Source organism: Lissotriton vulgaris, chromosome 1_2 (genome assembly GCF_964263255.1).
Source record: "Lissotriton vulgaris chromosome 1_2, aLisVul1.2, whole genome shotgun sequence".
In the NCBI taxonomy this organism is placed as follows: domain Eukaryota; kingdom Metazoa; phylum Chordata; class Amphibia; order Caudata; family Salamandridae; genus Lissotriton; species Lissotriton vulgaris.
Genome location: NC_141686.1, coordinates 294826349 through 294842403, shown reverse-complemented (window position 1 = coordinate 294842403; position 16055 = coordinate 294826349). Strand labels below are relative to the sequence as shown.

At 48.9% G+C, this 16055-nt stretch overlaps 1 protein-coding gene across 1 annotated transcript in view; it reads left to right on the top strand.

Moving 5' to 3' along the window:
- Window positions 1-16055, top strand: part of GRK2 (G protein-coupled receptor kinase 2) — a 275720-nt gene that overhangs the window by 139315 nt on the left and 120350 nt on the right. Inside the window, exon 3 of the mRNA XM_086953270.1 lies at window positions 14143-14216. Coding sequence (XP_086809396.1) covers window positions 14143-14216 — 74 coding nt within the window. The remainder of the gene's footprint in view (window positions 1-14142; window positions 14217-16055) is intronic.

Below are 16055 nucleotides of genomic sequence, written 5' to 3'. Positions count from 1 at the left end.
TTCATCCTCCCCCACCACTTACGCATTCATCCTCCCCCACAACTCACGCCTTCATCCTCCCCCACCACTCACGCATTCATCCTCCCCCACCACTCACGCATTCATCCTCCCCCACCACTCACGCATTCATCCTCCCCCACCACTCACGCATTCATCCTCCCCCACCACTCACGCATTCATCCTCCCCCACCACTCACGCATTCATCCTCCCCCACCACTCACGCATTCATCCTCCCCCACCACTCACGCATTCATCCTCCCCCACCACTCACGCATTCATCCTCCCCCACCACTCACGCATTCATCCCCCCCCACCACTTACGCATTCATCCTCCCCCACCACTCACGCATTCATCCTCCCCCACCACTAACGCATTCATCCTCCCCCACCACTAACGCATTCATCCTCCCCCACCACTAACGCATTTATCCTCCTTCTACCACTCACGCATTCATCCTCCTCCCACCACTCAGGCATTCATCCTCCTCTCACCACTCATGCATTCATCCTCCTCTCACCACTCATGCATTCATCCTCCCCCACCACTCAAGCATTCATCCTCCTCCCCCCACTCACACATTCATCCTCCTCCCACCACTTACGCATTCATCCTCCTCCCACCACTCACGCATTCATCCTCCTCCCACCACTCACGCATTCATCCTCCTCCCACCACTCGCTTTCATCCTCCTTCCACCACTCGCATTCATCCTCCTTCCACCACTCACGCATTCATCCTCCTCCCACCACTCGCTTTCATCCTCCTTCCACCACTCGCATTCATCCTCCTTCCACCACTCGCATTCATCCTCCTTCCACCACTCGCATTCATCTTCCTTCCACCACTCACGCATTCATCCTCCCCCACCACTCACACATTCATCCTCCTCCCACCACTCACGCATTCATCCTCCTCCCACCACTCACGCATTCATCCTCCTCCCACCACTCACGCATTCATCCTCCTCCTCCCACCACTCACGCATTCATCTTCCCACCACTCACGCATTCATCCTCCCAACCACCACTCACGCATTCATCCTCCCAACCACCACTCACGCATTCATCCTCCTCCCACCACTCACGCACAATTATCCTCCTCCCACTCATCCTCCTCCCATCACTCACGCATTCATCCTCCTCCCATCACTCACGCATTCATCCTCCTCCCACCACTCACGCATTCATCCTCCTCCCACCACTCACGCATTCATCCTCCTCCTACCACTCACGCATTCATCCTCCTCCTACCACTCACGCATTCATCCTCCCCCACCACTCACGCATTCATCCTCCCCCACCACTCAAGCATTCATCCTCCTCCCACCACTCACGCATTCATCCTCCTCCCACCCTCTCCCCCCACCGACAGACACCTCTCCAGCTCCGCTGCCCCTCACTAGCTCTCTTCTCTACCCCTCGCCACCCTCTCAAACACTGCGTGGTCATGGCCCCCCTTCCCTCTCACTATCGCCCTCACCTTTGCTCCCTCTCCTGTTTCTTTTAGTCACTCTCTCCCACCTTGTCTTTCGCTTCCATCCACGGGTCTCATTCCCTCCTCCCTTAATATCACCCCCTCCTTTAATATCACCCCCTCCTTTAATATCACCCCCTCCTTTAATATCACCCCCTCCTTTAATATCACTCCGCATTACACTTTAATACAAATCATCAGTGCAGAAAAGGGTGGGGGGAGCAGGGGGGGGAAACAGTCATAATACATTAGGACTAGACAACACTAGGATTGTCGGGTCAGGGGGAAAGAGTTGCATCCGGAATATCGGTGAGGGGAGGTGTACAAACATCACCCCGGTACGAGTTCCTCTGGCCCCAAATTTTACCCCACTTCCTCAGTCTGCCGCGCACCACATACACCATTTTCTCCCGAAACATACACCAATCCATGTTCTCCTTCCATGCCGAAACAGTGGCCTCTGGGACCCAGTAGCCAGGTTCTGAGCTGGGATGGTGCAGTGAGCTAAAAAACGGTGATGGATCAAGCCCTGATCTTTGGACTGGGTAGGAGTGTTCTGCTTAATTCAGATACTCTGTCCATCACCACCCCCTTTTCTGAATCGTTTTGTCCACCATAAGCGTGGAAGGGTATACTCAGATATGAGTCCCTTGCTCACTGCACCATCAGGATTCAAGCAAGCCGGGCCGAAGACAGCTGAAATGCCAGAAACCGGTCCCCGGAAGCTTGTTTCCTTCCCAGTATAAGAATTGGCTTGGTAGTTTGGTCTGCCCTGTTCCCATGATGCACTGGGCCAGGGACAGACTAATTTGCATATAGCCAGGTTCTGAGCTGGGATGGTGCAGTGAGCTAAAAAACGGTGATGGATCAAGCCCTGATCTTTTGACTGGGTAGGGTTGTTCTGCGTAATTCAGATACTCTGTCCATCACCACCCCCTTTTCTGAATCGCTCCGGGACCCCCACAACTGTGCTATATCTCTCTTGGCGACCATATTCCCAAGGGTCGCCCACCGAGTCTGCGCCACATCATAATCAGTCGGTTCCCAAACGTTCAGCAAACCACGCCTGGCTTCGGGCAGCAGTGGGACACCCATGACCTCCTCCATCACTGCATGCACTCTATTCCAAAACACTACCATCTCCGGGCACTCCCAAATTATGTGGAGGAAAGTACCAGTTAAGCCGCATCCACGCTTACACAACCCATCCACAGAATAGCCCATACGAATCAGGCGAGGGCCAGTCACGTAAATCCGATGCAGGATCTTAAGCTGCACAAGTCTGAGACAGGCTGGAATCGCAACCTCCTTGGGAAAGGATATCGCGGATTGCCAATCCTCATCATCCAGCTCTAAACCGTCACTGGTCCAAACCTCTCTGAGGTGCACCAACAGGTCTGTACGATGGTTAATCAATTTCTTATATATCAAAGAGATAGTGCTGTCTGGAACGTATCCGTCAAGCACCCGATCTTCGAGTGGGGATGATTCCAGGATAGCAACACCTGCAGGAAAAACCGAACTCAACGCGTGGCGGATCTGTACATAGTGGAAGAACTCCTTGTCACTAAGTTCATATTCTACTTCAACTCCTCAAAGGTCTTAATCCTATCTTTGGCCCAGAGGTCCCTAACCTTACAAATACCGATCATGTCCCACTTCTCAAAGCCTTTCGTGCTCCACAAGCTGCCCAGTCTTTCAGACACATAGAGCAAGGTCGCCCGGGTCAATCGGTCCGTCCACCCCATTGCCGCATTCGCACACTGCCACACTCGCACCGCTATCTTAGTGGGTCCCGAGAGTTTCCCTCCAACTGATTTGGAGTAAAGCGCCCTATTATAATCTCCACCCGGCAGCTGCCACTTATTCATCTCAAACGCGGGGTTTAACGCAGGGCCGTACATTCCATGATTAATCGCTCCCAGCTGGGAGGCCCAGTAGTATTGCTTGATATCCGGAAGTGCGATACAGCCGTCATACCAGGGAAGCGTCAGTTTGGCGAGGGCGATACCCCATATCAACCGCCTCTGCAGACTCTCCACCTCCCGGAAGTAACTCGCCGGAATGACATCAAACGTGTTCTGAAGCACGTACAAAAACCGTGGCAAAGACATAATTTTGAAAAGAGCTGCACGCCCGAGGGGGGACAATGGCCGACCACACCAGGCGGCAACGTCAGATTTTAACCGCTGGAGCGGAGGAAGCAGATTATGTTTGTAACGAACAACGGGGTCTAATGAAATAAAGACCCCCAAATACTTAAATCCCATCTGTGTCACCTGTATGGGGCAGCCGCGTGGCAAAGAGGGAGTATCCCCCGAGAGTACATAAACACAGGACTTGGTCCAATTAATCACAAGGCCGGAGTTCCTCCCGAACGAGTTTAGCACATCAAACAATACTATCAACGACTTCCGAGGTGACGTGAGATACAGCAGGATGTCATCTGCATAGAGTGATATTCGATCCTCAAAATCAGGGGTCCACTGAATACCCTTAAGCGATGGTTCCCACCGCAGCCAAGCAGCCAGGGGTTCCAAGGCGAGGTCGAAAAGAAATGGGGACAACGGGCACCCCAGTCGCGTGCCCCTCCCCAGAACAAAGGACTTAGAAACCCGACCATTCACCACAATCTGAGCCAATGGTTCCTCATATAGGAGTTTTACCCAGCTGATGAAACCAGGACCAAAACCAAACTTTGCAAGAGCAGCCCAGAGGTATGGCCATTCCACTGTATCAAAGGCCATTGTAGCATCCAAGGAAACCAAGATGGCCGGTTCACGCAGCGACGCTGCTCTCGCCAGGACGCCATGCAGGCACCGCAAGTTCAATGCTGGATTACGATGTGGAATGAAACCAGATTGATCCGGATGGATCAGATCACCGATCACCAATCAGTTTGCCAACAATTTTGCAAGGATCTTGGGATCCGCATTCAGGAGCGATATAGACTATATGATGTGCAGGGATCCTGCGGTTTCCCCTCCTTGTGAATCACCACGATGGTCGCAAGTCGCTGATCTCGGGGAAGGGAGCCGATGTCTCGCGTTTCCAAGAACATATCACGAAGATACGGCGCCATTTTGTCAGGACGCAGCTTATAAAGCTCGATGGGGAGACCATTAGGGCCCATAGCTTTTCCAGAGCGGACGGAACGAATAGCAGTTGCCACCTAATCGTCAGAAAATGCTGCGTCCATCAGATCCCTATCTGGGTCCGATAGGCGAGGCAACGCAATGTCCCTTAACAGCAGATGTGAGTCTTCCTCTGGTCTATCGGAGACTGGGGAATATACATTTAGAAAATGTTCAGTGAAACACTCCACAATCTAATCCGGGTTAGTCACACGCACTCCATCAGCTCTCTCAACCACAGGAACCACACGACTCGCCCTCTCCTTCCTGTCCAACCAAGCAATCGGCTTCCCAGCCTTGTCTCCCACATCATACTGCCGTCCCTGCTGCTCTCTACTCCTAGATCTAGCAGCGTCCGTTACCAGGGCCCTATAATCAAGTTGTTTGAGACTGAGGACATGAACCTTATCATGAGTGATACCCAACTCCAAATCCCCTTCCAGCTCAGCTATTTCGGTCTCAAGGCGGACCACCGCCTCATTTTTGCTTTTCTTGGCACCAGCGATTAACGATAGCGCCTGTCCACGGATAACCGTCTTGAAAGCCTCCCACAGCGAAACCGAAGAGGACACAGACCCCACATTTTCAGCAAAATATTGATCCAAAGACTTAACCAACTCTGCCCGGGTTTTGGGGTTACGGAGATACCAAGGATTGATCGGAGCCACTCGACCCTCCGAACCCATCTTCGTGTCCATCAAAAGCCACAGTGGGGAGTGATCTGAAATACCCCTGGCTAGGTGTCTGACTTCCCTAACCGAAGAGGCCTGTGCTGCTGGCATCAAGACATAGTCAAGCCTAGAGAGACTACCGTGAGCACCTGAGTGAAAGGTGTATTGCGCCTGTCCCGGATGCAGTAGCCTCCAACAATCTACCAGTCCCAGCATCTCCAAAAAGCCACTCACAAAGACTGTGATCTCGTGAGGTCCCTGGGGGGTCTGCGGTCCTCCCTACCGGAAACAACAGAATTGAAATCTCCACCCATCACCAGAATGCCCTCAGGGAGCCCCAACACTACTCTCCCCAAATCAGCAAAGGTCGTAGTCTGCAGACCAGGTGGAACATACACAGAAAGCAGTGAGATAGTCTTCCCCTCCCACCTACCAATGAGCGCAGCATAACGTCCCCCATCGTCAAGGATGATGTTGTCCAACTCCAGGGGGGAGGGAACTCCTAACTAGGATACCACCCCTCTAGATCCAGTAGTAAATCCAGAGTGTGCAATTAGACGATATCGTCGCCGATTCATAGCATGGCATGTGTTTCCGATCAGATGTGTCTCTTACAGTAAAACTACGTCAGGGGAGAGGCGTCTCAATAGCTGCAACACTACCCCACGTTTTATCCTATCACCCAACCTGTTAACATTCCAACACAATAACTTCAACCTCCTACCCCCCATCCCGGAAGTAAGTACAGAATCCACCCCACAGCGAACACAACACCCAGATCAAGATGCAAGATAATGCCTTGCCTTGAAACAAAATGAAACGCACCCAAACCCCCCCAACCCCCAACAAATACCCGAAACAAGCTCCTCCACCCTGCACCTCTGCGTTACACTCAAAAGCTACCCCAACTTGCAGTGTGTCTGTCGCCGTAACATTAAACTAGTCTACAAAAAGAAACCCAGAGGAGGGAAAATTTCCACCCCCCTCGCCACCTCTGGGTATAACACCATAAGTATCGCAAATACAAGAGTCAACAACCACATCTGCCAGTTCTGTACACTGTTCGGAAACCAGCAACCACTTCTCATTCTTGTTCCAACGGGCCACCTTCAGCACCTCCAGAATGTTCCGAGCGATCACGCTGTGTAGACAACGTATCAAGCCCGTCACTCACTCTCTCAGGGCGGTCAAAGAAGAACGTCCGATCCTTGTGTTCAACACGTAGCCAAGTTGGAAAAAGCATCGCGTATTTCATACCCATGTATCTCAGTCGCCGCTTCACCCCCTGGAACCCCATGCTTTGTTCTGAACGAACTGGGTGAAATCAGGGTAGAAGCTCACCGTTTTGTTTTCAAACTTCGTGGGGCCACCCACCCGTGATGCCTGCAGGATAGCGTCTCTATCTCTGAAGTTGAAAATTCTGGCGATTATAGGCCTTGGAGGGGCACCCGGCTTCGGCTTCCCACCCGGCACTCTGTGTGCACGTTCCACCGCGAAAAAGTTGCTCAGGCCTTTGGGGGCGAGATGGTTTAAGATGAGGTCTTCCACAAGGAGATCTGCGGTTAACTCTTCCGGTTTTTCAGGGACCCCAATGATACGTACGTTATTGCGTCTAGCCGACTTTCAAAATCCTCCAGCCGGCAAGCAAAGAGATCATTGGAGGATCGTAGGTTGCGAACCTCAGTCTGTAAATCGGACACATCTGTCGTAAGGCTGGAGGTCTTCAAATCTAAGAATTTGACCTTTTCGTTAGTCTTTGATAAGTCCGCTCTGATCAAGTTGACATCGATTGCCACAGTGTCAAGCTTTAGAGCCAGAGTCTCATATTGTTGGCCAATGGACATCTTCATACTAGCAATGGCGCCCATGACATCATGCAGGGTCAAATCATCCACTGCGGCTGAGCCGACACCCGCATCTTCCAGAGACCTACTCTCTCCACCGGGGGACCCTTTAGGATGGGTATAGCGATGCATAATGTTCGATTGAATAGTACCCCCTCGGTGAATGGTCTTGGTCTTCCGTTTCTCGCTATCGGGTTTGCCCGCCATATTAGATGTTGTGCCCCGGAGGGGCCTTTGAGACCTGGTAAAAATGACTCCTCACGATTCACCCACGGGGATCTCTAAGTGTGAGTCTCAGCAGGATATCACACGACCAGGAACACTCGGCGGCTGGCACACGGTGAAGTTGCGTGGTCCGGCTCCCGGTGTGCCAGAGCGGCGTTGAGATAGGAGGAGGCAGAAGAACCAAAAACAAAACCGAAAGTTAACTCCAAGGTCTTGAGCAGGACCCCGCAGGCCGTTGTTGTTCAACTACCATTTGGGCACCACAGTGACTCGAGCCCCGGGCAGTTCCATGGAGCAGGCCACAAAAGTTCAAAGTATCGTAGTTTCGGTTCCCAGGGTCCAAATCGATTTTTGAAAGCAGCTATTATATCATCTGGGTTGCGTTTTCAATAACCCGTCGTCGTAGTCAGGATAAAATTCAGGATAGATGCGGGAGGTGGCGAGGGTCTCGGGAGCCCTGTGCTCACGCAGCCATCTCGGTTGCGCGCAAAGCTCCTCCCCCCATCTCTCCCTCCTTTAATATCACTCCCTCCTCTAATATCACCCCCTCCTCTAATATCACCCCCTCCTCTAATATCACCCCCTCCTCTAATATCACCCCCTCCTCTAATATCACCCCCTCCTCTAATATCACCCCCTCCTCTAATATCACCCCCTCTTCTAATATCACCCCCTCTTCTAATAGCACCCCCTCCTCTAATAGCACTCCCTCCTCTAATAGCACTCCCTCCTCTAATAGCACTCCCTCCTTTAAAATCACTCCATCCTTTAAAATCACTCCCTCCTCTAATATCACTCCCTCATCTATCACTCCCTCCTTTAATATCACTCGCTCCTTTCTGCTGCGCCATCGCCCCCCTTCAGTGCCTTCCGTCCCCATCGCCTCCTCCACCCCCCTCCTTTGTTTCTCCTTCTCTCTCTTGCCCCTCCACCATCGCTGCCCCTTCACTCTTCATCCTGCTCCTTCCTTCCGGTCACTCCTTCCTTACTGATCATCTCCCTCCCATTTGATCGAAATATTAATAATTAGGTATTTACTTGCATGATTTACGGACCAGCGAACATGGCAGATGCAAGTTATCACAAAATGCCAACGTTTGTGTGTGCACTGGTCCTGGGGCTCGGGGCAGGGCCCCCTTGTCTCACTTGTAGAGCAAGAGATTCTGCAAGAAGGTTGTGGGATTCTAAACACTCCTATAACTGCAGCCGGACGCAAGCGTGAGACCCACCGGTCAGTTGTCCTTTTCAACAGTTGTCTTTGGTACTAGGGCAACTCTACCCTGGTGTGACCACACAATTTTGGACTACCCCACACAGTGGCGTCCAGATTTTGAACTTCCCCCACACAGTGGCGCCAGATCTTGGACTTCCCACCACGGTGGCGTCCAGATTTTTGAACTTCCCCACACATTGGCGTCCAGATTTTGGACCTCTCACCACAGTGGCACCCAGATCTTGGACCTTTCACCACAGTGGCGCCCAGATCTTGGGCCTCTCACCACAGTGGCACCCAGATCTTGGACCTCTCACCACAGTGGCGTCCAGATCTTGGACCTCCCACCACAGTGGCGTCCAGATCTTGGACCTCCCACCACAGTGGCGTCCAGATCTTGGACCTCCCACCACAGTGGCGTCCAGATCTTGGACCTCCCACCACAGTGGCGTCCAGAACTTGGACCTCCCACCACAGTGGCGTCCAGATCTTGGACCTGCCACCACAGTGGCGTCCAGATCTTGGACCTCTCACCACAGTGGCGTCCAGATCTTGGCCCTGTCACCACAGTGGCGTCCAGATCTTGGACTTCCCACCACAGTGGCGTCCAGATCGGGGTCCATAGCTGGAGAGGGCCTGCCTTCTGCTCTTTTTCCATCTTCTAGTCCTACATCTGCTGTCGGATGGTGTCATCTGAGTTTGTTTTTCAGACAAGGTATGTCCATGTATTTGATTCAGACAGTCTATAAGGTTTATTTATTTGGACTTGTATATAGCACAGTCCAGGTCATTATCAACCTTTAAGTACTTCACACAGATTCATAAATATTTTTCAAACTCTATAGAAGACTGCTGTACATATAATTCCCAGTAACGTGAACTCTATCTGATCTAGGGGTTTCCTAAAATAATGAGCATCTGTGTTGTGAAGGGTTTTCCCGCCTCATTGTCTGCTGCACTTGGGCTTGAATCTTGTGCGAGTTACTTCGTAGAAGTTCTTCCTTGCGGCATCAAGCATACTCTTACCAGGAGCTCTCATTCCTTCTTGAAGGCAGTGTATGAGGTTGTTCTGAATGCTTGTGGAAGCTGAAGTAATCCTTTCAGTTTTGAGGTGGTGCAGTCGAGCTTCTGCAAGCCTTTCATGAAACGTGATGAAGTATGTACAGTGCCTTTCAAGGGGGTCCTGCTGATGCTGGGGGGGCAAGAGAGAAGGGGCTAAGCAAGGCTTATCTGATCACTCTTCCTCTCTCCATACACCTATTCCTCTCTCCCATGCCTTGCCTCCTCTCTCCTCCATGCCTCTCCCCATGCCTCTTTTCCTCTCCCCATGCCATTTTTCCGCTTCCCCATGCCTCTTTTCCTCCCCATGACCTTCTACCTCTCCCCACGCTCTTCTATCTCTCTATACCCTTCTTCCTCTCCATGCCCCTCTTCCTTTCCGCATGCCCCTCTTCCTTCCCCCATGCCCCGCTTCCTTTCTCCCATGCCCCTCTTCCTTTCCCCCCATGCCCCGCTTCCTTTCCCCCATGCCCCTCTTCCTTTCCCTCATGCCCCTCTTCCTTTCCCTCATGCCCCTCTTCCTTTCCCTCATGCCCCTCTTCCTTTCCCCCATGCCCCTCTTCCTTTCCCCCATGCCCCTCTTCCTTTCCCCCATGCCCCTCTTCCTTTCCCCATACCAATCTTACGCTCTCCTCATGCTTCACGTCTTCTCCCCATGCTCCTCTTCCTGACCCCATGCTTCTCTTCCTCTATCCCAGTCCCCTCTACCTCTCATCATGCCCTCCATGCCCCTCTTCCGCTGTCCTCATGCACCTCTTCCTCTCCCCAGGCCCCTCTTCCTGACCCCATACTTCTCTTCCTCTTTTCTAATCCTTTCTACCTCTTTCATCATGTCCCGCTTCCTCCACATACCCTTCTCCCTTTCACCATGCCCCTCTTACTTTCCTCCGTGCCCCTCTTTCTCTGCATGCTTCTCTTCCTCTCCCCGTGTCTTTCATCCTGTTCTCATGCTTCTCTTCCTCTCCCCATGCCTCTCTACCTCTTTATCATGCCCCGTTTTCCCTTTCCATGCCCGTCTTCCTCCCCCATGCCGTTCTTCCTTTCAAACTTACTCTCCCGATGCCCTTTGTAATATTGTGGGAATATGTGTTGTGTGTAGATATTCCTTTATTGTTATGATTTCAGAAAATAGTTGTGAAAAGAGATGAGTGCTTTCACAATTTCCAGACGTTTTCACTGAGAAACTGGGGAAATTGGAAAGCTATTTACACAGAAGCAAGGTAAAAAGGATTGCTAAGCCTGTCACACACAAACTTAGAAGTGTTCTCATCAATGTAAGAGAAGAGGTAAAGCAAATGAATAAGGGTGTCAATGAAGAGGTGAAATATTCTGAATGGTTATCACCTATTGTTTTGGTACGCAAGGCTGGCAACTCTGAGATTATGTGTAGACCTTAGATCGCTAATTGCCAATATTGTGGTGGATTGTTACACGCTATCTAATGTCAATGAAGTAGTGTGTTTGTTAGAAGGAGCAAACATTTTATCTACCGTAGATCTGAGGTCTGCATACCACCAGATTGAGTTAAAGTAGGATTCCTGGCACCTCACGGCTTTCCTCATGCCGCAGGCTTTATTCAAATTCGAGAGAATGCCTTTTGGGTTAGCCTCTGCAGTGTCTGTGTTCCGGAGAGCAATGTTTCATTTATTTAAAGATATGGAAGGCTTTGTGAAGTGCTTCCAAAATGATTATATTTATTCAAGAATAGAAAGGAGCAGATAGAGCACAAAGTGTGCGGCGTTCTAAAAGAAAATAGATTGACATAGAAAGAAAACAAGTTCAAGTTTTTTGTGAATTGGTGGAGTATTTAGCACATACTATGTCTGGCCATGTGGTGATACCCAAGAGATGATTGGTAGATGTCGTTGTTAAAGCTCCTGCTCCTGAGAACACAGAGAAACGTCTTATGTCAGCAGGACTGCGGATAATATAGTATGTTCATAAATAATTTTGCTACGAAGCTGGAACCCCTCAGAGCACTTATACACAAAAATTTTGAAGTGGTTTGGACTGATGTTCAACAAACTGTTTTTCATTAATCAAAACTGAAATTGCGGATGCACCCACTTTAAAACCTTTTTGTTTGAACAAGGAATGTGTCATCACAGTGGATGCCAGTATGTATAAAACTGGGGTAGTATAATCTCAAAGATATGGTAAAGATGTATGGAACATGGCTTTTGCCTCTCGCACTCTCAGTGATACTGAGAGGAGATTAGTAGTAATAGAAAAAGAGTGCTTAGCGTATGTCTAGGGAATTGAACATTTGCAAAAGTATATTTGCGACTCCCGATTTGAACTGATCATAAACCGCTTGTTGGGATTTTGCCCCAGGAGGATATTAGACTGCAGAGTACACCTCTAGTACCAATAAGATATGATCTGGGAAGGAAAGCTACTGTTGAGAGTGCCAGGTTACGCCCTATTTTATACTGGCGTAGGCTTTGGACGACACCCGAGCTTTCAGCATACACCGTAGGTTTCCTAGATGTCATTTCATCTGATTCATTCCATAAGATTCGTTGGCTTGCCCATTTAAGAAATAGCTTGGTAGCTTTGGGCATGCAAAAGCTTTGGGACAGCCCCACGGAAGTTGCATTTCCTTCGGAAACAATCCTGAAGGAAAGGTACTGGGAGCAGATTGCGTATCAGACATGGAGTGGTGTAGATTCTTACACCATGGCGGGGGTCTTTCTAGGGGCAAAAGTATTGCCCAAATTCGAATCTTACTGGGACATTATTACTAAGGTTGGAGACAGGAAGCTATTTTTTCAGCTCTGAGCCAGTTCTTTGCCCCTGAAGGCTTTAACGTCTAGATGGGCTGCTGCAAGTTCTATTAATATTTGGCCGGTATGTGAGAATTCTGTAGAGACTCTTGCACATTTTCTATTTGCCTGCCCATTGTATGCAACCCCGAGGCGTGTTTGGCTGACACCAATGTGTAAGTTACTGGGTACCAACAAAAGTTCTGTTGCTGAGAGACTGATAAGTACTTGCACCACGCCATTTATTGCAATAGCTGTAGCCAAATACTTGGGATGGGCATGGGTCTTACGGCAGAATTTTATTCGAGGTCAATTGACTGTTGTGGATTAATGTGTGAATTTCTTTGACCATGTATTGATTATCTTAGCCGATTTTATTATTCTTTTTTTCAAGCTCAAATCAAATGGTTTTATCTATTTTACTCTATGAAATGTGTTGCTTATCTCCTCCTCTAGTGAATAGTCTATGTATTTATTTTTCTATATGGTGTCCAAATAATTTTGTTTTTAAATTTAGTATTATGTAATTGTGTCTAAATCATGGATAAATTGTACTTGTCTAGCTTTTATGAGTTTTTATCTCGAATAAAGCGAATTTGACTGATATTAGACTGCTACTGCACATCTTGTAAGATTTATGTCGAGGTTAAAGGACTACTGTTGTAAGTTGGGGTATGTGCCTCGTAAAAGCAAAGTGGTGGCTGATTGCTTGTCTAGGCTACCTCGTGAGGAATGCAAGAGTGTTGTTGAAAGTGTTGAAATTGATGCAGTGGCCGGTGTATCTGAGTTTGTTTTGGCTAAGTTCAAAGTCATTGAGGAAGAGAAGTGGAGGATGTGTAAGGAAGGTGATGAGCTATTGCAATCCGTGAGAAAATGTGTGGTAGAAGAACGGCCTGGAAAGAAATTGTGCCAGCAGAAAATATAACATTTTGGAAAGTGTCTGAGGATTTGGAGGCAGAAGGTAATTTGCTCTTTAAGGGTGGGAAGTGTGTTCCGCCCAAAGGTATGCAGGACAGGAGGAATGACACGCCTCGTAAATGAACTGGTTATTGACTTGTTTTTTAGTGCCAGGACTCCCTTGTGGAGTGACACATGCACTTCATACAACATATCTATATCTATATATATGTCTATATATCTCTCTCTCTCTCTCTCTCTCTCTCTCTCTCTATATATATATATATATATATATATATATATATATATATATATATATATATAATTTAAATGCAGGCCGGGTTTGCTGAATAATATGGTAACGGTGGAAACAAGTTGGTGTCCAAGTTGAGGTAGTTGGGCAGGGCTTCCTACTAGAACTTTAAACAATAGATGTAAGTCAGGGTGTGCTGAAAATGCACGACACCAGGTATTCTCTGATCTTGGTGTATACTGTTTCAAATTGTTGGTGCTTTACCTGAGATCGCTTGTGATGATGATGAAACTAGGAGCTTCCCATCGATGGCGTTCCTTCTCTTGATCCATTGGGTGTATGGTAAATTTATGAGATAACATCCTTTGTTGTGGGAACATTCCTTTTTGATCTTTTTAGGGCGGCCACAATAGGTGGTCCTATTTAACAGAGGAGCCCTATGGCAGACTGGTGTTAGTGGTGTCAAGTAAAGCCTGACCATAATCAACGCAGGAGGGTACGAGTGATTGCATCCCAGTTTTGAGGTCCTTCGTAGGCAGAAAGACTGAAATGTTGGAGGGGTTCCCACAGTTCTTGCCTCACCCGCTGTTTCTTTCTTACTTTCAGGTTATTTGTTATTTAAGGAGTTCTGCTTGAACGACATGGAGGAGGCCAAGCCGCAAGTGGAGTTCTATGAAGAGGTGAGCGTGTCCCATGAGCCGGGAGTGCTAGTGAGGGCACTCGCCCTCCGTGGAGTGCCCACTTCTCTCCTGGTAAAGCTGACCTGTCCAGACTAGCACCTTGTGTGCAAGGGGGATTCAGAGCTGGTACCAGGCCAGTGTCTATGCAACACTCTTCATCTCGCAGCACTTTAAAGCAGTCACTTCCAAGGCTGGCGGTCAGGCGAGTGCAGACCCTATATCAGTGTATACCCAAACTCTCCTAGTGGCCTACTCTAGGCCCAAATTGGCCAGATTGTTTCTTTGGTGGCACCCATGATGCATCTGTTCTGTCTGTATGAGGGGGAGGACCCTGCTGCTGCTTTGGGAAACAGCCTTTACACCACAACCGTTACAACGCATGGATTTACTCTGCATGCCATTGCAATGAAAAAGGGGTGTAGCAGTGGGTAGAAGGTTTTGGATTTAACACCAACACCTTCTCTACTGTTGCACACACTGGAGTTGGAATAGAAAATTAATCTATTCCAACTTTCAGCGCTCCCCCTACAGCAAGTCGGGGCAAAGTTTGGCGTTGCAACGGCATGCGGGGTAATGGCATGCATTGTAACGTCACATAACCGTTGCATCTACAGCTCGCCTACTGCTCTCATTTGCATGGAGGAAGCCTTCCACACTGCTGGCCACGCTTCTTGTTGGAAGCTTGTCCACTGCTGTTAATGAAGTGTGCAGAGGAAGCTTGCCGACTGCTCTCACTTTCTTTATTTAGAGTACACCTTACCTGCTGCTGGTCACACTTCTTGCATGGAGGATGTCTTAACTGCTGCTGGTCACACTTCTTGCATGGAGGAAGCCTTTCCTGCTGCTGGTCACTCTTCTTGCATGGAGGAAGCCTCTCCTGCTGCTGGTCACACTTCCTTGCACGGAGGATGCCTTACCTGCTGCTGGTCACACTTCCTTGCATGCAGGAAGCCTCTCCTGCTGCTGGTCCCGCCTCTGGCCAGATGCTCGTCATCTACTGCTCATGAGATGTCTAGAAGATGATTGCCCCGCTGCAGATCCCTGTGTGTTGGACAGGAGCCCTGGTCTATAGGACACAAAGCCAACTTCGTAGATGAGTTAACAGAACTTATTGCGCCCTTTGTTCTGGACGAAAACAATTTTATTTTTCTATTGGAGATTTTAATTCTCATGTCGACCTATCGCTGGACCCAGATACTGACCAATTGAAAACATCATTGCAGACATTAGGGCTAGAACAATTGGTAATAGGCCCGACCCACAAGGCCAGTTACACTCTAGACCTTTTGTTCACAAACTCAACTAAGCTCGTAGTCTGTTAGCCGCTACAGCTTCTCTGGACTGATCACTATCTAATACATTTTAGTCTTCTTATTGCTGACTCTATGGTGAGTCGTGACAAGGATAGTGCTATCATTAGACCTTGGCGGAAGGTTACTCCTGCCTCTTTCTCTACTCATTTTAATTTTGCTGCTCTTCCTGATACAGATAACATAGACAAAGCAACTAAGGCTTTTGAACATGCCATAACATCCACTCTGAATATAGTAGCCCCTATGTCAAAAGTTAAGACCAAGAGCAAACAATCCCCTTGGTTCACTGCAGCACTAAAAGTTGAGAAACTGTCCAACAGGGCCGCAGAAAAAACACAATCTGCCAGTGATCGAACTAAATATAAAGAAAGCCACCACTCATACCTAAATAATATCAAACAGGCTAAAAAGCTGTATTTAACTGATAGGATTGAGAACGCTTCCAATTCTAGTAAGGAGCTATATAAAATCCTGAAAGAGTTCACTACCCCTGATGCTACCCATTCCTCTGTTACTCCCACACAGG